Source organism: Vulpes lagopus, chromosome X (genome assembly GCF_018345385.1).
Source record: "Vulpes lagopus strain Blue_001 chromosome X, ASM1834538v1, whole genome shotgun sequence".
NCBI lineage: Eukaryota > Metazoa > Chordata > Mammalia > Carnivora > Canidae > Vulpes > Vulpes lagopus.
The window spans coordinates 58,155,018-58,178,864 of NC_054848.1; the positions used below are offsets into that span (position 1 = coordinate 58,155,018).

The 23,847-nt window shown below is 35.1% G+C and overlaps 1 protein-coding gene across 3 annotated transcripts in view; it reads right to left on the minus strand.

Annotated features, from left to right (window-relative positions):
• The window catches only part of ABCB7 (ATP binding cassette subfamily B member 7), a 164,544-nt gene that overhangs the window by 28,992 nt on the left and 111,705 nt on the right, over nucleotides 1-23,847 (minus strand). For 2 of the 3 annotated variants that reach the window (XM_041741120.1, XM_041741119.1), the window contains 10 exons: nucleotides 17,328-17,460; nucleotides 16,181-16,449; nucleotides 15,473-15,561; nucleotides 15,293-15,380; nucleotides 14,153-14,327; nucleotides 12,984-13,141; nucleotides 12,264-12,427; nucleotides 11,979-12,108; nucleotides 7,491-7,662; nucleotides 4,742-4,845 (listed from right to left, as the gene is read on the minus strand). In XM_041741120.1, the coding sequence (XP_041597054.1) occupies nucleotides 4,742-4,845; nucleotides 7,491-7,662; nucleotides 11,979-12,108; nucleotides 12,264-12,427; nucleotides 12,984-13,141; nucleotides 14,153-14,327; nucleotides 15,293-15,380; nucleotides 15,473-15,561; nucleotides 16,181-16,449; nucleotides 17,328-17,460 (1,482 nt within the window). The remainder of the gene's footprint in view (nucleotides 1-4,741; nucleotides 4,846-7,490; nucleotides 7,663-11,978; nucleotides 12,109-12,263; nucleotides 12,428-12,983; nucleotides 13,142-14,152; nucleotides 14,328-15,292; nucleotides 15,381-15,472; nucleotides 15,562-16,180; nucleotides 16,450-17,327; nucleotides 17,461-23,847) is intronic. The other variant, XM_041741121.1, reaches the window with a different exon arrangement.

Consider the following 23,847-nt stretch of genomic DNA (forward strand, 5'->3'; position numbering starts at 1 on the left):
AGCCTGAAAATCAAAGGGGGGAGAACCATTTACCATTCAAATGGTCCTCAAAAGAAAGCAGGGGTAGCCATCCTTATATCAGATAAACTAAAGTTTATCCCGAAGGCTGTAGTGAGAGATGAAGAGGGACACTATATCATACTTAAAGGATCTATCCAACAAGAGGACTTAACAATCACCAATATTTATGCCCCGAATGTGGGAGCTGCCAAATATATCAATTAATAACCAAAGTTAAGACATACTTAGATAATAATACACTTATACTTAGTGACTGCAATCTAGTGCTTTCTACACTCGATAGGTCTTCTAAACACAACATCTCCAAAGAAACAAGAGCTTTAAATGATACACTGGACCAGATGGATTTCACAGATATCTACAGAACTTTACATCCAAACGCAACTGAATACACATTCTTCTCAAGTGCACATGGAACTTTCTCCAGAATAGACCACATACTGGGTCACAAATCAGGTCTTAACTGATACCAAAAGATTGGGATCACCCCCTGCATATTTTCAGACCATAATGCTTTGAAATTAGAACTTATTCACAAGAAGAAGTTTGGAAGGACTTCAAACACGTGGAGGTTAAGGACCATCCTGCTAAAAGATGAAAGGGTAAACCAGGAAATAAGAGAAGAGTAAAAATGATTCATGGAAACTAATGAGAATGCAGATACAACCATTCAAAATCTTTGGGATACAGCAAAAGGAGTCCTGAGGGGGAAATACATCGCAATACAAGCATCCATCCAATAACTGGAAAGAACTGAAACACAAAAGCTAAAAGGAGCTGGAGAAAAAACAGCCAATAGATCCTACACCCAGCAGAAGAAGAGAGTTAATAAAGATTCGAGCAGAACTCAATGAAATCGAGACCAGAAGAACTGTGGAACACATCAACAAAACCAGGAGTTGGTTCTTAGAAAGAATTAATAAGATAGATAAACCATTAGCCAGCCGTATTAAAAAGAAGAGAGAGAAGACTCAATTAATAAAATCATGAATGAGAAAGGAGAGATCACTACCAACACCAAGGAAATACAAACGATTTTAAAAACATATTATGAACAGCTATGCGCCAATAAATTAGGCAATCTAGAAGAAATGGACACATTTCTGGAAAACCACAAACTATCAAAACTGGAACACGAAGAAAGAGAAAACCTGAACAGGCCAGTAACCAGGGAGGAACTTGAAGCAGTCATCAAAAACCTCCCAAGACACCAAAGTCAACGGCCAGATGGTTTCCCTGGGGAATTCTATCAAACGTTTAAAGAAGAAACCCTACCTATTCTACTAAAGCTGATCAGAAAGATACAAAGAGATGGAATACTTCCAAACTCGTTGTATGAGGCCAGCATCACCTTAATTCCAAAACCAGACAAAGAACCCACCAAAAAGGAGAATTATAGAACAATCTCCCTGATGAACACGGATGCAAAAATTCTCAAGAAGATACTAGCCAATAGGATCCAATAATACATCAAGAAGATTATTCACCATGAACAAGTGGGATTTATCACTGGGATGCAAGTGTGGTTCAACACTTGTAAAACAATCAATGTGACTGATCATATCAGCAAGAGAAAAAACAAGAACCATATGATCCTCTCAAAAGATGCAGAGAAAGCATTGACAAAATACAGCATCCATTCCTGATCAAAACCTTTGAAAGTGTAGAAATAGAGGGAACATTCCTCAGCATCTTAAAAGCCATCTACGAAAGGCCTATAGGAAATATCATTCTCAATGGGGAAACACTAGCAGCCTTTCCCCTAAGATCAGGAACAAGACAGGGATGTCCACTCTCACCACTGTTATTCAACATAGTACTAGAAGTCCTAGTCTCAGCAATCAGACAATAAAATGAAATAAAAGGCATTCAAATTGGCAAAGAAGTCAAACTCTCCCTCCTCGCAGATGACATGATACTCTACATAGAAAACCCACAAGGCTCCACCCCAATATTGCTAGAACTCATACAGCAATTTGGCAGTGTGGCAAATACAAAATCAATGCCCAGAAGTCAGTGGCATTTCTATACACTAACAATGAGACTGAAAAAAGAGAAATTAAGGAGTCAATCCCATTGACAACTCACCCAAAAGCATAAGATACCTAGGAATAAACCTAACCAAAGAAGTAAAGGATCTATACCCTAAACACTATAGAACACTTCTGAAAGAAATTAAGGAAGACACAGAGATGGAAAAATATTCCACGCTCATGGATTGGCAGAATTAATATTGTGAAAATGTCAATGTTACCCAGGGCAATTTACACATTTAATGCAATCCCTATCAAAATACCATGGACTTTCTTCAGAGAGTTGGAGCAAATTATCTTAAGATTTGTGTGGAATCAGAAAAGACCCCGAATAGCCAGGGGAATATTGAAAAAGAAAACCATATCTGGGGGCATCACAACGCCAGATTTCAGGTTATACTACGAAGCTGTGGTCATCAAGACAGTGTGGTACTGGCACAAAAACAGAATCATAGATCAATGGAAGAGAATAGAGAATCCAGAAGTGGACCCTCAACTTTAAGGTCAACCAATATTCGACAATGCAGGAAAGACTATCCACTGGAAAAAAAGACAGTCTCTTCAATAAATGGTGCTGGGAAAATTGGACAGCCACGTGCAGAAGAATGAAACTAGACCATTCTCTTACACCATACACAATGAACAACTCAAAATGGATGAAAGATCTAAATGTGAGACAAGAGTCCATCAAAAATCCTAGAGGAGAACAGAGGCAACATCCTTTTCAACTTGGTCACAGTAAGTTCTTGCAAGATACATCCACGAAGGCAAAAGAAACAAAAGCAAAAATGAACTATTGGGACTTCATCAAGATAAGAAGCTTTTGCACTGCAAAAGAGACAGTCAACAAAACTAAAAGACAATGTACGGAATGGCAGAAGATATTTGCAAATGACCTTTCAGATAAAGGACTAGTATCCAAGATCTATAAAGAATTTATTAAACTCAACAGCAAAGAAACAAAGAATCCATTCATGAAATGAGCAAAAGACATGAACAGAAATGTCACAGAAGAAGACATAGACATGGCCAAGAAGCACATGAGAAAATGCTCCGCATCACTGGCCATCAGGGAAATACAAATCAAAAGCACAACGAGATACCACCTCACACCAGTGAGAATGAGGAAAATTAACAAGGCAGGGAACAACAAATATTGGAGAGGATGTGCAGAAAGGGGAACCCTCTTGCACTGTTGGTGGGAATGTGAACTGGTGCAGCCACTCTGGAAAATGGTGTGGAGGTTCCTCAAAGAGTTAAAAATAGATCTGCCCTATGACCCAGCAATTGCACTGCTGGGGATTTACCCCAAAGTTACAGATGCTATGAAACAGCGGGACACCTGCACCCCGATGTTTATAGCAGCAATGTCCACAGTAGCCCAACTGTGGAAGGAGCCTCAGTGTCCATTGAAAGATGAATGGATAAAGAAGATGTGGTCTATGTATACAATGGAATATTACTCAGCTGTTAGAAGTGACAAATACCGACCATTTGCTTCGACGTGGAGGGACTTGGAGGGTATTATGCTGAGTGAAATAAGTCAATCGGAGAAGGTCAAACATTATATGGTCTCTCATTTGGGGAATATAACAAATATTGAAAGGGAATAAAGGGGAAAGGAGAAAAAATGAGTGGGAAATATCAGAAAGGGAGACAGAACATGAGAGACTCCTAACTCTGGGAAACGAACAAGGGGTGGTGGAAAGCGAGGTAGGCGGGGTGTGGGGGTGGCTGGGTGACAGGCACTGAGGGGGGCATTTGACGGGATGAGCACGGGGTGTTATTCTATATGTTGGCAAATTGATCACCAATAGTAAATAAATAAACAAACAAACAAAGAACAAATCCTTATGGTAAACAAGTCAGTTAGATAATAAACTGTTTTAAACATATGGCAGTCAGATCGAGTAATATGCCCTGAAACTTAACTACATATGCAAATATTACGTTGTAGTGCTGAAATTTAGTCTATCCTTCAACACTAGTTTTTCACTATATATGTGAGTAAAATGTAGGTGAATGGAGGTAAGAGATTGATAATATCTGCTTCTCTTCAGTAGTAGATTAAGGAGATCCATTCATGAAATTATAATTATTGTTAAAACATTTATATATAATTCAAAGATGTTGTTATGAAGTCTAACGTAGTTCCTGAGTTATACTATGACATCGAGTGTCAGGACATCTTGAGGTTGCACAATACTTTTTGTGAAATGCATATAAATTTATAGTAGCACTACAGGCTGTGTGTGCATGACTTGAACTTCAGTGAGTTGCTCCATGATAAGTGAAAGGCTTTCTGGTGTGTACTGTGTTATAATCATTTACATGACCTATTTTCATGAGTGTTAAGTGGCAATAGCAGAAAGACTAAAACATCCTTCCTTTGTCAGATTAGGCAATTCTTATAATCTGTGCAAGATGCAAGAATAATACAATACTTACAAGGTTCCAAAAGGAGACACTTTTGCAAATGGACTTAGCAATGTGATAGTTCAATGCAACTTGGCATTCTTATTGACAACACTTGCTATATGGGGAAAAAGGGCTAGGTTTTTTGCACTACAGTACCTCCTCCTGAACTTCATTCAAAATACAAAAGAATGTAGCCATTTTATTGAACCTTCTAAGGAGAAAAGTTAAGCACCGAGAATTGAAGAGCATTGCATTTCATCATCATTTACCTCTTCAGTAATTGAATCTAATGATGAAGTGGCTTCATCATAGAGAATGATTGGGGGGTTCTTCAAAATGGCTCTTGCAATTGCTACTCTTTGCTTTTCTCCTCCTGGTAAAGAAATATTTAGTTTAAGGAAGTATAACATAAAGACATTTCATGTTTCTAGTATTTCCACTGATCATAACCACCAAGTAATGCCTTCAACATATCTCTCTACTCTGACAACTGTTTATTTTACTCAGAAGAGTCTAAGTTTATATATGATATCCTTTGACAAATTATATACCCTGGAATATGAATGTAATTCTGGATTTTGACTTTGTGGCAGCTGAGAGTACGAGAACAGCTTCCATTCCACAATTATTTCTCTCACCAAGAATATGCTCATTACATGTGTTACTTTATGTTACTTCCCAATGTACAGCAATCTCAGGAAAATTTCAATATTAGAAAATCAACAATGCCAAATAAAATTCAGTATCTGAAACCTGGCAATGACAAACTATAAATATCTACATTTATTTCTTAAAAAAAAGGACCATTCAGCCAGTATTCTTCTCAAGGATTCCTTTGACATATAGTATTTTCACAGCACTCTTCAAAGTTAAAGGTATACACTAGGTACCTATTTCACCTTGGTTATTTGCTATGGGTCTCTAGAAGAGCAGAAAGGAAAAAGAGGCCCAGAAAAGTTTAATGATTTGCCCAAGATCACAGAGCAACTTCAAGTAGAATCTGGACCAGACCGGACTCCCAGTTCAATGCTCTTCCTAACATAATACACAAGCCCATGTTTGTTCCTAAATATATTCTAGTGAAAATAAAGCAATCTTTCTCTCCTCACTGGGACTCCTATAGGTCTAAGGTCATCAATCTTACATAGAACTACAGAGAATGAAGCTTTGCTGAATATGCCCCCTTTAACTTTTTTTTCAATTAATTTATTAATGTCTAAAACACTTGTAATTTTCAGCTTCAGTAACCTCTTCAGGAAATAAGCACCACGTATTTATTATCTGGTATACCAGATATTATTTCAGTTTTATTTTTTCTGCAATTATTATTTCCAACTTGTAAAGGGAGCTCCTTATATCTAATATTAGTAAGTTTGTATTTATACTATCCACACTCTTCCTCATTTAATAAGATCAAAATTCTCCTACAAAAGCAAGCATCATGCCAGAACTGTCTCCTTACCCACCTAGCAACTCAGCAGCAGAAACCTCCTAAAAGAAGCAGATACTCAGAGGAAGGACTAGTTTAAATATGCCTACAAATTTCAAGTAGAAACCAGTCGAGTTTCAATTCTATTCAATAGAAATTTGGAACTTGGAGAAGAAACATTTGTTTGTTCCCTACCATAAATATTGGCATAGATGCTAAATAATACAATGCTGTTCATTTAGAGAGGTCTAACTCCAAGGCAATGGATATTAGGAAAGAACAAAATTTCTTTAGCCATTCCTACTCCTGAAGCATGCAGAGAGGGTGAAAAAATGATTGGAAAATGGCATGTGGCATAGCTATTTGAGGCACAGTCATATGTTGAGAGGCCTATAAATATATGTTATATTATGTGAAAACTTGGAGATCTTTAGAATTAGCCAAATGGACAAATCATCCAGGAGTGATCTAGTTAGCTGGACACTACTCCTGTTAAAAGCTGTGGTAAAGTATAAAGGGGGACTGGAATGATGCAAGCATCTTATACTACCAGGTGATAATCAAAAAACTATTATAAACCAACCTAACTTAAAAATGATCTTTGCTTAACATTTTCTAAACCTAGATGAAAACTTTCTAATGGACTGCAAATTCCTTGACAGCAAGTCTGTTTATGCTTTATCTTTTTAACTCTAAAATCATTTAGCATATTAGCTTGTACACAGTTTGTACCTAATCATTGCTGTGAATAAATAAAGCCAGTTTGTAATGGAATGGTCAGTTTGTAATGAAAGGAATGGGGAATCATTAAAATTCATGTAGTGTTCTTCATTCTCTTTTTGCCTCACTTCCATCCCTAATTTTTACATTTCCTCCTTAAACTAGAATGAAGAATAAATATAAAGGATATATAGTGTGTTTATATGAGTTACATTAATATTTTCAGGCATAGATATCATTACACTTTGGAATTCAAATAATTTTGGGTGAAAATACATTTTTCTTGTTCCTCCAAAAAATTCAAGCATTGTAGGATAATCATTAAACCTAGCAATCTCATAATTAAACACTTCAATAGAAATGGACCAGCCCCAAAATGTACTTGACCACTGAACCAGCAGGGACATGAAAATGAAATTGGTTGTAATGAAAGTCAAGTATAAGGAAGTCTAGAGTACTGAAAACACCCCATAACAATCTAGGAAATATGGTGAGATATACTATTTACTATCAAATTACTTTTCCCTAGTCTTACTACTTTCTCAGGTGAATAATGATGCTGACTTTCCTTTAATATTAAAATTATGGATGATAAATTAACATTGAACTGAGCATGTATTAGCAATTTACCATTAAGCACTTATACTTTGCAGTTGCATGTGAGAAAAAAAAGACACCTGCATGACTTGAGAACAGTTATTTCCAACATGTTGAATCATTTATAGTTATGGCTGAGACTTGACCTTGTTGAGAGTGACTAGATGAGCACTGGGTGTATACTCTGTCACTACATTTTCTAGACAATGGCTCTGACAAATTAAAGTTTGAAGGGAGTACACAGTGGGGGCAGATCTAAAATCTCTAATTACCTGAAAGTTTGAGTCCTCGTTCCCCTACTTGTGTGTCATATCCATGTGGCATTCGAAGAATTGCATCATGGAGTCCAGCTAATTTTGCCACCGCATATACCTCCTCAGGTGAAGCATGGATGTTTCCATATAAGAGGTTGTAGTAAATAGTATTATGGAATAGGACAGCATCCTGAAGCAGATTTATATATATGTACACATATATGTATGTTCATTACAAAAAATTCAAACAACTTAGTAAAGACATAAAGGCATAAAGAATAAAATGTGATAACTCTTTTATCACCCCCCTCATCCCTGCAATTCCATTTTCCTTCCCAACTATAATCACCATGAACAATTTGTTGAGTTATCAGTCCAGACTTTTTTGGATGAATTTATATACCATATAGTTTGCTTTTTTCAACACAGTGGGGTCATGTTATATATAGTATAATATATATATATATATATATATATATATATATATATATATATAAAATTTGATAAATTGATCTTTTCATTTAACATACCCTAGTAACTGTTCATGTCAGTAACAGAATCCTACCTCGCTTTTTTATTTCTCTACTAACAGACATTAATGTAGTTTACAAATTTTTGCTACTACAAACAATGTTGGAATAAAATATCATTGTATATAGGACTTTGTGCACTTGCATATTTCTATAAGAAAGATTCCTAGGAAAGGGAGACAGAACATAAAGACTCCTAACTCTGGGAAACGAACTAGGGGTGGTGGAAGGAGAGGAGGGTGGGGGGTAGGGGTGAATGGGTGACGGGCACTGAGTGGGGCACTTGACGGGATAAGCACTGGGTGTTATTCTGTATGTTGGTAAATTGAACACCAATAAAAAATAAATTTATTTAAAAAAAGAAGAAAGATTCCTAGGAATAGACTGATGAATTAAAATGTAAGCATATATTTATCATTTGATAGTACTGCCCAATTGTCTTCCAAAATGCTCCAAAAGTATACATACTACAACCCAGAGTGTATAAGGGTGTCAGACACTCATATCCTCAGCAACCCTGCAGATTAATAAGTTTCAGCTGTTGCTACATTTGGGGTAAAATGTGCTTTTTGTTTAAATTAGCACTTCTCTAATTACTAATGGGGTTACATATGTTACATGTTTCTCAGAAGCTTTTATTTTTTTATTTTTTTTCTCAGAAGCTTTTAAATTGGACACAGAAAACAAGCTTTTTAATTGGACATGGAAAACAAAGGACTTATACATTATAGATATTTTTTGGAGAAAGGTCACTACAAGCATTCATTTGACATTTCATCTTACTCTGACATAGCACACTAAATCTAATTTACTTAAAGTAAACATCCATCTCCACTTTCCTTTTAGTCTCTAAATGGTTGAAAGGCAACGGTTAGTTAGATTAAATAAAATGACTCCATTAGTTCACATTAACTACGATAATTAATTAAGATCTTTTACCACACAATCAGCTCGAGTTTCAGATATTACTTCAAAAAATATTTTAATCATTTTATATCAACTACTAATATAAAATGTTCTTATATTGAAATGGTACTTAAACCCAATAACCTTAAAGTTCTATAAAGAGAAAATACTTATTTTTAAAATAATATTTTATATTAAAAAAAGAGCTAACAAATGCTAACTGGAAACTTTGAAAATCTTTAAAAATGGTAAAATAAAAATTTATTAAATTATTCATAATCCTATCATGTAGCAATAACAACATTTTGGTGTATTTTCTCCTTTCTTCTCTAGTTACATGTATTCATTTAGTATTATAAAATTGGGACGTTATATTTATTTATTATTATTATTTTTTTAAGATTCCATTAATCTACTTATGAGAGACACCAAGAGAGTCAGAGACACAGGCAGAAGAGAAGCAGGTTCCATGCAGGGAGCCCGATGTGGTACTCGATCCTGGGTCTCCAGGATCACATCCTGGGCTGAAGGCAGCGCCAAACCGCTGAGCCACCCGGGCTGCCCTGGATGTTATACTTCACATGGTATCACCTTTTCACATTTTAAAAAAATATTTTATTTATTCATAAGAGACACACAGAGAGAGGCAGAGACATAGGCAGAGGGAGGAGCAGGCTCCTTGCAGGGGAGCCTGTTGTGGGACTCGATCCCATGACCCCGGGATCATGACCTGAGCCAAAGGCAGACGCTCAACCACTGAGCCATCCAGGTGCGCTTTCTTTTTACATTTTGTATCTAAGTATTTTTCTTTTTTTTTTTTTTTTTTTTTTTTTAAATTTTTTATTTATTTATGATAGTCACACACAGAGAGAGAGAGAGGCAGAGACACAGGCAGAGGGAGAAGCAGGCTCCATGCGCCGGGAGCCCGATGTGGGATTCGATCCCGGGTCTCCAGGATCGCGCCCTGGGCCAAAGGCAGGCGCCAAACCGCTGCGCCACCCAGGGATCCCCTCTAAGTATTTTTCTATGACAATATTCTTTACAAGCAGCATATCTATAAATGGCTGTATGACATTTGATCCTATGTTGATAAATTTAACCATCTACTTATTGTTGGATATTCACATTGTTTTCAACTTCTGATACTATAAATAATGCTGTACTGAACATCTTTGCGTGTAAAAATCTGTTCACATCTCTGTTTACTTCCTAACTAAAACTTCCTAGAGGCAAAATTATTGGCATAAAGGGTATCAATATTTTTTTGGCTCTTGACATGTATTGCCAAGATGCTTGTCAGAAAAGCTGTATACTTCCACTAGCCAAACAACAGACTAGACATTTCACACAGCCTTGCCCAAAATGGATGTCATGAATTCTAAAATCTTGCTGACAGGCAAAAAATGGTATTGCACTGTTAATTTAATTTATATTGGTAAACCCTCCAGTGAGGATTAGGATCTTTTCTTTATTAACTATGTATTTTTTTCCTTAGTGAATCAAATGTCTTATTTTTCAAAAGGTAAAGAATAACTGTTACATAGCCCAAGAGAATGACAGGAATCTAGTTGCATAGATGAGGACACCGAGCCCTGAACAGACAAAATCCAAAATTCAGTTCACTTCATATACAGTTTAGGTCAGTATTTCTCAACAGAGTCTATGAATTATCTATATCAGAATAATCTAGGAGGCATATTTTAAAAATGCAGGTTCCTGGGCCCTACAAAGCCTCCCAAGCCAGAACTAAGGTGTGTCAAAAAGTTGGAATTTCAATAATCTCCCTAGGTGATTCATGCACACTAACATTTGGGATTCTTAGTGTAAAAGGGAGTGCAGAATGGCATGTCTCAGTTCATATGGGGACCTTTTATAAATTACACATTCCTGTCTGATCTCTTTCTTATAGTTCTCTCAGGAATTTAACTCAGATTCTATCCTGCAACTTGTTCCCAGGTCTCTCTATTGGCTTTTTGCATAAGAAAAATTCATATGCTATAAGGCATCCTTGTTGTCTTCTCAGATTTTGCTCTGAATTTATTTTCCCCTCTAAAGTCATTCAACAAATACTTATTAAATACTTACTACAAGGCAGGCACTGTGGCTGGCACAAAGAGGACAGTGGTAAACAAGGCATACAAACATGGAAGCAGAGAGCCATACTGCTTCAGTGCCAAAAACTTTCAAAATTACAGTAATAGTTTTCATTTACTGAGCAACTGTGATGGACATTGTGCTTGGTGCTTTATATTATCTCTAATCTATATAGGATAATAATTTTATCATATAAGAAAAATGGCTAGTATCCTTATTATTTTTTTTAATCCTTAATTTAAAGACAAGGAAACTGAGGACCAAGAACACAACTTATAAAGGTTAGAGTTGGGATTAGAACCCATATCTATCTGAGTTTAGTCTGGGCTCTTTCCTTTATATTATGTTTTCTAAGACTTAAAAAAAAATCTTTCCATCATGCACATTTTCCATTCACATTTTTTTAGTCTTTTTGGTAACAGAATTTAGACTGTAGGGCCTAATGCTTCCTACTTAGCATATATTGACTGTTTGATCTTTTTTTTTTTTTTTGAGAGACAGAGAGAGAGAGAGAGAGAATCCCTGGGTAGCTCAGCGGTTTAGCACCTGCCTTCAGCCCAGCGCATGATTCTGGAGTCCCGGGATCGAGTCCCACATTGGGCTCCCTTCATGGAGCCTGCTTCTCCCTCTGCCTGTGTCTCTGCCTCTCTCTGTGTGTGTATTTCATGAATAAATAAAATCTTTAAAAAAATAATAGCAGAGAAGAAGGAAAAAATGTAAAATAGAGAGAGAAAGGGAGAGAGAGAGAGAATGAGCACACACATGAGCAGAGTGGGGATGGGCAGATAGAGAGGGAGAGAGAGAATCCCAAGCAAGTTTTATGCCTAGCACAGAGCCCATCGTAGGGCTCCATCTCAGGATGCTTAACTGACTGAACTACCCAGGCTTCCCTATATTGACTCTGAATTCAAATTATTCTAACAAAATATCTATCAACCCAATAAACCTTCCCCCAAATAGGTTTTTTTTAAAATACCTGAGGTACCACTCCCACTGCCCTCCGAAGGCTTTCCAGGCTCACATCTTGTATATTTTGACCAGCAAGGTAAATGTTACCCTTCTGAGGCTCATAGAAGCGGAACAGCAGCCTTACTATTGTGCTTTTTCTGAAATTGGAGACAAGGAAAGATTATTTAGCTCTTACTGGCATTAGGGAACATGTTTAAACCATTATAATCATTTTATTATGGTAAAGAAAAAATATTACATTGGGAATCATCAATCAATAATGCAGAATTTTATAAATAACTGAATTACCCACCCTGACCCACTACCTCCTACAATGGCCACTTTCTTTCCTGCAGGGACTTCAAAAGATATTCCACTAAGGACTTTCTGCCCCTCAATGTATTCAAAATGCACATTATCAAAGGCCACCGAAGCTGTCTGTGGTGTGATCTGAATGGGAGATGCCATTGCTTTGTCCTAGTAGGGAAGAAGGAAAAAAGCCACTTTTATACACCATGTAGAGTACAGTCAAGCAGACAATTCTCTAATTCAGAGAGAAAAAGGAGAATAATGGGGAAAGAGGAGGTTTATAAATAGAGTTAGATCACTTCCAAGCATGCTTTTAAAGATTTGTTTTTTCCATTCTTCACTAAGGTCAAAAACACTTAAATGCTTTGGTTTTGAGCAATTTTGCGGGGCAGGTAGAGGGATGGTGGGCAGGGTAGTAAGGAAGCTGAGGATGTGAGGAAAGGCAATCACACATCATATATCATTATTAAAAGTAAATCAAGTCCAAGTAAAAATAATTCAATTTAACAAAATTTAGCTTTTAGGTATAATATTTACTAACACTGTAATGTTTCTAAACATGAAAGTAAAAGCTGTAACAACTTCTTAATACACATGATAGTTCTAATTCTTGCATAAGAGAAACCAGTTTGCTGAAATGGTGATGTAAATATTCCCTGACAATGATCCTATTAATGGGATGATGCTCACATGCTTTTAAAAAGGTACTAAATAGATTACTTACTTTAATTCGAGTGTCTACCTTGAGTAGAGTAAACAAGGTGTTCATATCTATGAGTGCTTGTCTAGTTTCTCTATACACAGTTCCCAGAAAGTTAAGGGGTAATGAAAGTTGAAAAAGCAGTCCATTCACCATTACTAGATCTCCAACGGTAAGGGTACCTTAATATGTAGTTGGCAGAAGGGAAAAAAGGTATTTTAGATGTTATATACTTTTCCAGCTTAAGACAGAGGAGTTCTATTAGTTCTATTAGTCTGGAATATGCTACAAAATGCAAATAACCAGCAACTCTTAAGACCTACTCAAATTTCAAGGCATTTTAATCCATGATTTAGGAATATAGGGAACTTGATATAAGTGGAATGGGAACTGTTCACCCATATACATATATATATATATATATATATATATATATATATATACACACACACACACACACACATATACATATATATATATAGGATCATACTATACTATATACATATATACTATATACATATATATAATGGTCTAAGTGAAGATAGAAATGGATGGCTAAAAATCTTTCACTTCTTCATAAGACACTGGCAAATTTCTTTGTAATGTTAAATAGAAACTTTTTTAAAGTATATATTATAAAATTGGAGAAAATGGATATCATGAGTGGGAATGATAAACCATGTATTAAGGTCACAGTAAATGAATAAATCCTGAGTGGGTAGGTTACAGAAAAGAGGCAGAGACATTATTTACTTTTGAAATGTTCTGCAAATGAATCTTTCTAGATTAAAATGTAAATAGTAATTATAAAAAAAGTATGTTTGTATTTTGGTCCTTTGTACTAAACACTAAATTAATTACATTGCTTTCCAGGTCTACAAGTGAAATTAGAAATATTAGATGCTAAAAAAAGAAGTTACTCCTGAAAGAGTCAGTATGTAGCCCCACAAAATGTATAAACAGTAGTCTTAATTAGTTAACTAGTGCTAAACTTGTAGTATCAAACAAAAATAAGTTAAACATCATACAATTAAGAAAACACATTCTCATACAAAAAGAAAAGTTAGAGGATCTTAAAGCATCTTACTGAATATACTTTGTAACTAAGACTAATACATACATTCCTTTCATTAATCTTTATTTATAAAGATTAAGTGAAACATCTATAAACGTGAAAATTGCAGATCCATTACCTGCTACAATGCCCTGACTGGCGAGCACCATAATAGCCGTTAAACCAACACTGAAAATAGCACTTTGACCAAAGTTCAACATAGCCAGAGTAGAGGTACTTTTCAATGAAGCAGTCTCATATGTCTTCAGAAATCTATCATATCTCTGTGCTTCATAGTTTTCATTATTAAAATACTACAAAATATACAAAAATTACATACAAGTACAATTACAATTTATTGTCTTAAGTTATTAGTATCTTTTTCATCTGATTTTATGTATTGCATACAACTCTATACTGTATACTCCATTTAAAAAACTGACTTTCAATACATTGGACTATGGTACTCCTATACTTTTCCATAATGAACTGTATTTTGAAAAGTCCATAAAATTCATCTCATTTTGATGAATGCCTGGTTAATTTAAATCCAGATCTAAAAAAGCTGTTAAGGGGGATGCCTGACTGGCTTAGTCGGTGAACAGACGACTCTTGATTTCAAGGTTTTGAATTCAAGCCTCTACACTGGATGTAGAGATTACTTAAACAAAATAAAATCTTAAAAAAACAAAAGCTGTTAAAGGCACTTCTTTCACAAAGCCTTTCCCTGATCCCCCAAGACTGAACTGACAGATCTCACTGTCCCGACTACATTATGCCTTCTTGTATAGTCACCTGCATACTTAAATTCTCCCAGTTTATGGAGTTCATTCTGGGAGGGCAAGGATTAAATATTAATAGTTTTTTTTATCACCGTTCCCCATCACAAGACTTAGCGTAGTGCTTTGGACACAAAAGGCATTCAGTAATACTTGTTAAATGAAAAATGAACACATAAATGAAAGAATTAATGAAAAGCACTATGCTAGGTACCCTGAGGGATAGAGTCAAGAACTTACATGTCAGTTTGTTTAGCTTAGTGTTTATTCTGAATCAAGGTGCTAATTCAGAAGGTAAAAGTCTGATGCTGCCATACAAGAATGGAGGTAGAAAGGACAATTTCCAAATAAAGAAAAATAATAAAGCAAAATTAATCTATCACACCTAAAGGTCCTATCCTAATCTGAAGCTCTAACTTAACAGCACTTATTCAATTAAATGGCAGAACAAATCTTTGTGTGATGTGAAAGGCAGAGGAAAGCATAATTAAACATATTACCTTCACAGTTTCATAATTCAGCAGTGAGTCTATGGCAGCGTTACCTGCATCATTATCCGCTTTGTTCATTTCTATTCTAAATCTAGTTCTGTAAGACAAAGATTCGCATAGGCATGAAATTTTTGCTATGAAAGCATAACTAATTTCTGAACCTTGACTGGCTCCTGGGAAATACTTTACCTCCACCGTGTAACAGCAACTGTGAATGCTGTGTATGCACCAAGTGTCCCAAGGGTTACCAAAGCAAACTGGGCACCACATCTATAATACTGGAGAAGGCAAAATGCAGAAATGATAAAGTCATTGTTCTTGCAAAATAGTTTACAATATACAACAGCAAGTATCAGTCAAAAGATTTTAATAAAAATATGTTGATGGGAAGTTGTATAAATAAATAATTATGTGAGTAATCAAATACCTTAGAAAAGCTACGTTAGGTAGCAAGGGAAGAAAGCCAAACTACATTTGCCACATTGATACTACTGTCAAATGTGACAAAAATAATGCAATAAGCCTTAAGAGAGATAGAGTATATATACACTTTTAATTACAAAATATGAAATCGTAATAAACGGTAAATAAAAATCTAGATAATCTGAGCATACCAGTCCAAAGTCATATACAAATATCTCTACTAACAAAAAAATTACAAGCACTAGTTAAATGACTGATCTATACATAGAACCAACCAACTCTTTACAATAACAAGATTTTGGACAGTCTCTTGAAGTTTATGGCAAAATAATTAAGTGAACTGAATAACCCTTCTGATACCACGGAATTTTGCTTTCAAACCATGAGCATTCAATAGCACAAGAGCTTCAAGTACTAAATAACTACTCATGAGAATGTAAGATAAAAGCCTGTTATGAAAAATGTATTACTTACCAAAATACCACTGACAAGAGTCACCTCAAACATCATGGGAAGAAGATTAAATACTAAAGCACTCAGGACAAAACTGATACCCCTTGTCCCTCTGTCAATAGCCTTTGATAAAGCTCCTGTCTGTCTACTCAGGTGGAAAGCCAGATCCAGGTTGTGAAGATGGAGAAAGACATTTCTGGCTATTCTTCGGATTGAATTTTGTGCTACCTTGCCAAATACTGCATTTCGAACTTCATTAAAAAAGGCAGCTCCAGCTCTTGATACACCATCTAGCAATACATTCGAAAGAAAAAAAAATGGGTTGTAAAAACATTAGAATCACAGGAGGGTAAAATGATAAATATATAGTAAGAAAGTGTATATACATTAAATGAATACATCACAAAAAACTTACATTAAAATAAACTTAGAAAGAATCTAGCCTAATGAGTACCAATCTTTCCACCACTATGGATCCTTTTCAGTGTTATTTTCCTCTATAAATTCCAGATGTTGAAAGATTTTTTTCCAACTAAATATTTTTAGTAAATAGTAGCCCATATGGCCTTACTGTGGACAAATGTACCATATGTCTGTAGTTTTTTTTAAATCTACTTTAACTCCCCAAAATAACAAATGATAAAAATCAAGATCCTGAAAAATCAAGGGCCTTGACTAAAGAATACCCCCATTCAAGTCTCCTGAGTCTCAATAAAGTGTCCTTTCTAATGCATGAGGGAACAAAGCAACATGTGCTGTTCTTTATAAATGGTATATTTGTGTCATGGCTATTGAATATAATTTAATAAGGCATTAATGTACATATATCATTATTTAGCTATTTATTAAATAATTAACAACAGCAAGAAAAAACTAGAATTACTGAAAAGGTTATCTTATAAAGAGACTATTAAAAGTTATTATATTATTATGAATTTAATGTCTTATTTCATATTAGTTTTTCTAGAACTTGAAAAATGAGGCTATTACAGAATTTTTAGAAAGTAGATCATAAAAATCTTTAAATATTACATATCAAAAATCTCACATAAAATGATAGACACTGAAAATGCTACGTTGTGTTTGTGATGAAAAGGTCATCTCAAATATGATGAAACCTTCTTGAAGAAAATCAACACCTGTAGACAGATAAAAGAATCACACATACAGCCAATCAGAACTGCCGTTGCCATGGTTGCAACTGTATTTGGTGCATCACTTAGGTTCAGCATGTTTCCTGACATCTGGTTGAGGCTGTCTACAGCATATTTAAACATGAAGGGAACCACAATATTCATGGCCTAAAAATATAAAAGCAGTAATTATCCATCATATACAAAATATTTTCTAAAAGTACAAATATTTACCTTAAATTAGTATTTATGGTAATGTTTAGATATTAATCATTTACTAGTACTGAAATGATTTTCCCAGTTTATAAAGATAAAATCTTCGGCTTTGGAGAGCTGTCATTTCAGGATTCCTACCTCACACTGACTGCCATGTTAATACTCATTTACAAGCTACATGCATTAGTCAAATGCTCATGCCTCCATGAAATAATCCCTGATTATCCACTCAAAATGCTCTCTCCATTATCTGAAATCCTACAGAGCTTATGGCACCTTAAGGCAAACTGCCTTATTGTTATTTATGTATATATATATTTTTTCTTTCTTACTAGATCTTTAATGGTCTATATCATATTCCTTTTTTTGTCCTACTCTTGTTGAGTGCTACTATACTTTGTATATAGTTGGTATTCAATCAAATATATAAAATTATTTGTCCACCAAAATAATGGTAAAACTAAAATTATTTAGCAAAAAAGTATCTCAAAAGCGGATTAATTCCAAGTATCTGTGGCTGAGTAACCAATGGGAAAAAAACAACAATGTAACACTGGTAGATCTATTTGTCCCACAAAAATCTTCCTTTGGTCAGAGAAGCGGTGAAGAAATGAGTAAAATAGGTGAAAGGGATTAAGAGGTACAAACTTCCAGTTATAAAATAAAAAAAGTTGTGGAGATGAAACGTACAGCATAAGAAATATAGTCAATAACATTGTAATAATGTTATATGGTGACTACATTTATTGTGGTAAGCAGAGTAATGTGCAGAATTGTTGGATCACTTTGTTATATGCCTGTAACTAATACTGACATTATATGTCAACTATAATTCAATAACATAAATTTAAAAAGAATTCCTTTGCTCCAACACTAAACAAAACCCACTAAATACCAACCTTTGAAAAACCAAACTATTTCTCCGTGAGAATACACCAAAAAAAATGAAAATTATGGGTATACTGCTTTCATATATTCAAGGCAAATATTCATTCACTCATATGTCATATTTTCTGCAAGGTTATAGTATCAAAAACACCAACTATCATTTAAGAACAGAAAACTGATTAGACTGCCAAAGCTTTGAAGAAATTAATTTCAGGGACGCCAAATGGCTCAGCGGTTGATCATCTGCCTTCGGCTCAGGGCTTGATCCTGGGGTCAGGAATTGAGTCCTGAATCCGGCTCCTTGCAGGGAGCCTGCTTCTCTCTCTTCCTATGTCTCTGCCTCTCTCTGTGTGTCTCTCACGAATAAATAACCAAAATCTTAAAAAAAAAGATTTAATTTCATATACATTAATAACATATGAAAGCAATTTTTAAAAAGATATTTCTATTTATTTCCAAGAGAGAGAGAGAGCACGCAAGCAAGAGCAGCGTGTGTTTGTTTGTGGGGATGGGGTGGGGGGGGGGAAGCAGAGCATGGACTCCCAAAGCGAGGCTTGATCCTGGGATCCTGAGATCATGACCTGAGCCGAAGGCAGTGGCTTAACTGACTTAGCAACCCAGGCGCCCTGAAAGCAATTCTATAAGGCTTAACAAAAACAATGAAATTCCAGCTCTTATTAAAGTCTCATTATTATATCATTCATCCTTGTTAAACATAAAAAATATTGTCAACAAGCCTACGTTCAGCTGAAAATTGACAGGAGCTAGGTAAATCTTCCGAATCAAGATTTCAAAGTAAAGTATACAAGTGTCCTAACAACTAAGCAGGTTCAACAATATCATTAAAATACACAGCAGATGTTGGAATACTTTTAAGAATATAAGAGTATGGGATAAACTGCTCAGAATTTTTTCTAACTTTTAAAATATAATCTAATAGAAAAGCAGGTTTCAAGTATGATAAATTTCACAATTCTGATTTTCATATAATCATATAACCTCAAGCTCTTGTTTCTCCTTGAAATGCCCTGCCTGCCTGATTTACCTTTCTATTTCTCCATTTTCTAAAACCCACTCTGAATACCATTCCTATTATGAAACCTGCAGCCCATTTGGCACTTTCCATTTTCCAACTCCTCTTTTTTTTACAGTTTATATCTTATTATTTGTCTTTTTACTATATATTTATTTGCTTTCTAGATGTAATGTGCATGGATATACTGGCTTCTCAACCTCAGTTCACAAACCTTTAATGGCAAAACAAACATTTCATGAACAGCTACTGGACTCATGTATGGTGCTAGGTACCTTTTGCAAAGGAGAGAGCTGAATGAAAAAACAATTCTATTAAATGGATAACCCTATAATTGAGTACACTCAGGTTCCATGAGGTTTAATGACTTGTCTGGTAAGCAGCAGAGCTAGTATTAAAATCTAAGACTGATTTGAAATTCATAATTTTTTCTAGTATACCATAGCCATATTAGCAGCTCATAAAGCAAGGAGCCATATTATTATTGTTCATTTGCACCCTAAAATAGATGCCTTCAAACCTGCTGTTGAAAGAAGATATAAAGTATGGCACAAATAATTTAAATAAATTTGAGCAGATTCCTGGGTTTCTGTAAAATAAGACCACATCCTCACTTGCCTTCTTTTTTTTTTTCCTCACTTGTCTTCTAATACAATTTCCTGAGTGAGAGAAAAAGTGATAGGTACAGCTAGCATGCAATTCTTTTAACTTACAGCCTATTATATCTTTGCCACAGCCAGAGTGAGTAGTGACTGAAACTAAAGTATCACCAAGAAAAGTTGTGTAATTTTACTTTCTTGAAAATGTGTTTATGTTTGGTCAAATTTGGGAGCATACTTGTAAATGTGTAAAGAATGTGAATATTATCTGTCTTGTATTTTTACTGACAGAAAAAAGGCAGTTAGCACAGTGCTAAGAACATGTACTACCACTAATAATAATTGGTGATTACTTCCAGTTTCCCCAAATAAATAATTTTTAAAGGAAAGAAATGAAAAAACATCAACAAAATAGAAAGGAGTATATTATGCATAGATGTTTTTATTAGTACATGTGTGTTGGCTGCACTGGCCTTGTGGTATTTTGAGCGTGGGGGGTGGCAAATATTGGTTTTCCATAATATTCTGCTTTCACGATAACTACACTTAAACCACCTCAGAGGAATATGAATTTTTTAAAAACGTTTTCTTTTGAAATAATTGTAGATCCAGAAATTGCAAAAGTAGTACAAAGAGACTTATAACCTTTCACTCAGTATCTCCTAATGATGACATCTTACATAGCTATAGTTCAATATCAAGACCAAAAATGTATATTGGCACATTACTATTAACTAGATTACAGAACTCATTCAGTTTTTTTTTTTTTTACCATTTTTAAATGTATATTCATGTATGTATGGTTTATATATGTTGCCTACATGGTCCTAATGCTATCTTACCCCATCTTCAGATCCATGTTACCATCACCACAATCGAGATACAGAACTATTCCATCACATCAAAAGAAATCTCTTGTGCTACTTCTTTACATTCACTCCCATCCCACCTTGCCCCACAACATCAATCCCTGTCCTGTGGCAACCACTAATCTCTATAGTTCAGTCATTTTGAGAATATTATATATAGAGAATCATATAGTTTGTAATCTTTTGAGATTGACTCTTTTTATTCCACTCTACACGATGCCCCTGAGGTTCATCAAGGATGATGAATGTATCAATAGCTCATTTTTTTAAAGATAGATTTATTTATTTATTTATTTATTTATTTATTTATTTATTTATTCATTCATTCATTCATTCATTCATTCATTTATTTATGAGAAAGAGAGGGAAAGCATGCACATGTGTAGAGGGGAGGGACAGAGGAAGAGGGAGAGAGAGTCTTAAGCAGACTCTGCACTGAGTATGGAGCCCAACATGGGGCTCAATCTCACGACCCTGATATCATAACCTGAGCTGAAACCAAGAGTCTAATGCTTAACACCAACTGCACTACCCAGGTACCCCTCATTAGCTTATTTTTATAGCTAAGTACTATTCCATAGATGTACCAAGTTTATTCAACCATTCATCCCTGAAGGACATTTTGGTTGTTTGTAGTTTTGGAATACAAATAAAAAGATGCTGTGGAAATTTCCATACAAGTGGTCATAAGTTTTCAATTCTCTGGGATAAATGCCCAAGAGTAATTGGTAAATCATATGGTGAGTCTATACTGAACTTTTTTAGGAAACTGCCATACTCTTTCTGAGTGGCTGTACCATTTTACATTCCCACCACCAGTAAAGTACGAGTGATCCAATTCCTCCACATCCTCGCCAACATTTTATATCATTACTATCTTTTATTTTGAAACTTTTTTTTAAGTAAGCTCCATGCTGGGGCCCAATGTGGGGCCTAAATGCATGACCCTGAGACCAAGAGTCAGACATTGAACCAACTGAACCACCTAGGCATCCCTTTATTTTGAAACTATTTTAATAAGCATATAGTGTTATCTTGTGGTTTTGTGTTTCCCTAACAGAAATGATGTTGAACATCTTTTTGTAGTCTGATTTTCCACCCTTATATCCTCTTTGATAAAAATATCTGTTCACATCTTTTGCAAATTTTATAACTGGACTGTTTTGGGATGGTTTTTGTTTTTGTTTTTTTGCTATTAAGAGTTCTATATATTTTTTTCTAGATATAGAGGCCTTTGTTGGGTATGTAGTTTGCAAACATTTTCTCCTAGTGTGTAGCTTTGCTTTTCATCCTGCTGAGGAGCCTAAACTCCTACCCCACCCTAGTAGCCATCAGGAGTCCTTTCCTTTCAGACTCAATGGAGGCCAACATGAGAACCTGGACTTTCAATCCCACCTGAAGTAATGAGGCAGCAACCCATCCCCATTGGAGCAGTATCACAGGAGGCCTGCTAAGTAATAGACTTTTTAAAAAGCCAGTCTCATAGAATATCCAAAATATCCAGGTTTCAATAAAGTAAAAAAATCACTCATTATACCAAGGACTAATAAGATATCAACTGGAAATAAAAGAATACAATCAATAGACACAAATGTTAGAACTACCTGATGAGGGTTTCAGAATAGCCATCATGAAAGTGCTTCAAGGAGCATTTATGAACATGCTTCAAACAACAAAAAATAGAATGTTTCAGCAGAAAAATACAGGACATAAAGAAGAACCAAATGAAAATCTGGAAACAAAAAATATAATGACTAATTAAAAAAAATCTGAATGTATAGGTTTCATGGCAGAATAGAGAGAACAAAGGAAAGAATCAGTCAACTTGAAAACAGAACAATAAAATTTATTGCATATGAACAAGAGAGAGAAAACACTGAAAAGGGAGGGAGAGGGTACAAGACTCTAGGGTCTATGGGACTATAAAAAAGATCTCTCACTCCTCTTTATAGTCTCAGAAGATTAGGAGAGAAAGTGTGAGGCTGAAAAAAGTATTCAAAGAAATAATGACTAAAAATTCCCCAAATATGGCAAAAGACATAAACTTACAGATTCAAGAGGGTGAGCAACCCCCTGAATAGGGAAAACCAAAGAAACTCACACCAAGACACATTATCATTAAAATTCCAAAAGCTAAAGACAAATTTGAAAACCTTTAAGAGTAGCTAGAAAGAAAGACTACATACATTATGTGTAAGGGGAAAAACAATTTGAAGAAACCAGATTTCCAAGGAGGCCAGCAGGAAGTGGCATATTTTTCAAGCGATAAAAGAACTGTCAACTTAGAATCCTGTAATCAGCAAAATTAGCTTTCAAGAATGAAAGGAGTATCAAGATGTTCTCAGGAAAAATAAATCACTAGCAGACCTCCTCTAAAAGAACTGCTAAAGGACTCTTCATACACATGGGAAATGGAAGCAGAAGGAAACTTGAAACATCGGGAATGAAGGAAAAGAACAGAAATAGTAAATATCTGTGCAAATATAGTAGCCTATTTTCTTAAGTTCTTTAAAATATGTTTGATGGACAAAAGCAAAAGTTAAATAATTGACTAATGGGGTTTTCAATGTATACAGATGTAATACATAAGATAATCGGTAAACATAAAGGGAGAGAGTAAAGGGACTTAAAAGGTAGTAAGGTTTTTATATTCCACTTTACATGGTAAAATATTCATTTTAAGTAAGCTATGAAAAGTTTTTTTTTTTAAAGAGCAAATTTTTTTTCTTAATTTTTATTTATTTATGATAGTCACACAGAGAGAGAGAGAGAGAGGCAGAGACATAGGCAGAGGGAGAAGCAGGCTCCATGCACTGGGAGCCTGACGTGGGACTTGATCCAGGGTCTCCAGAATCGCGCCCTGGGCCAAAGGCAGGCGCTAAACCGCTGCGCCACCCAGGATTCCCTATGAAAAGTTTTATATTCCACTTTACATGGTAAAATATTCATT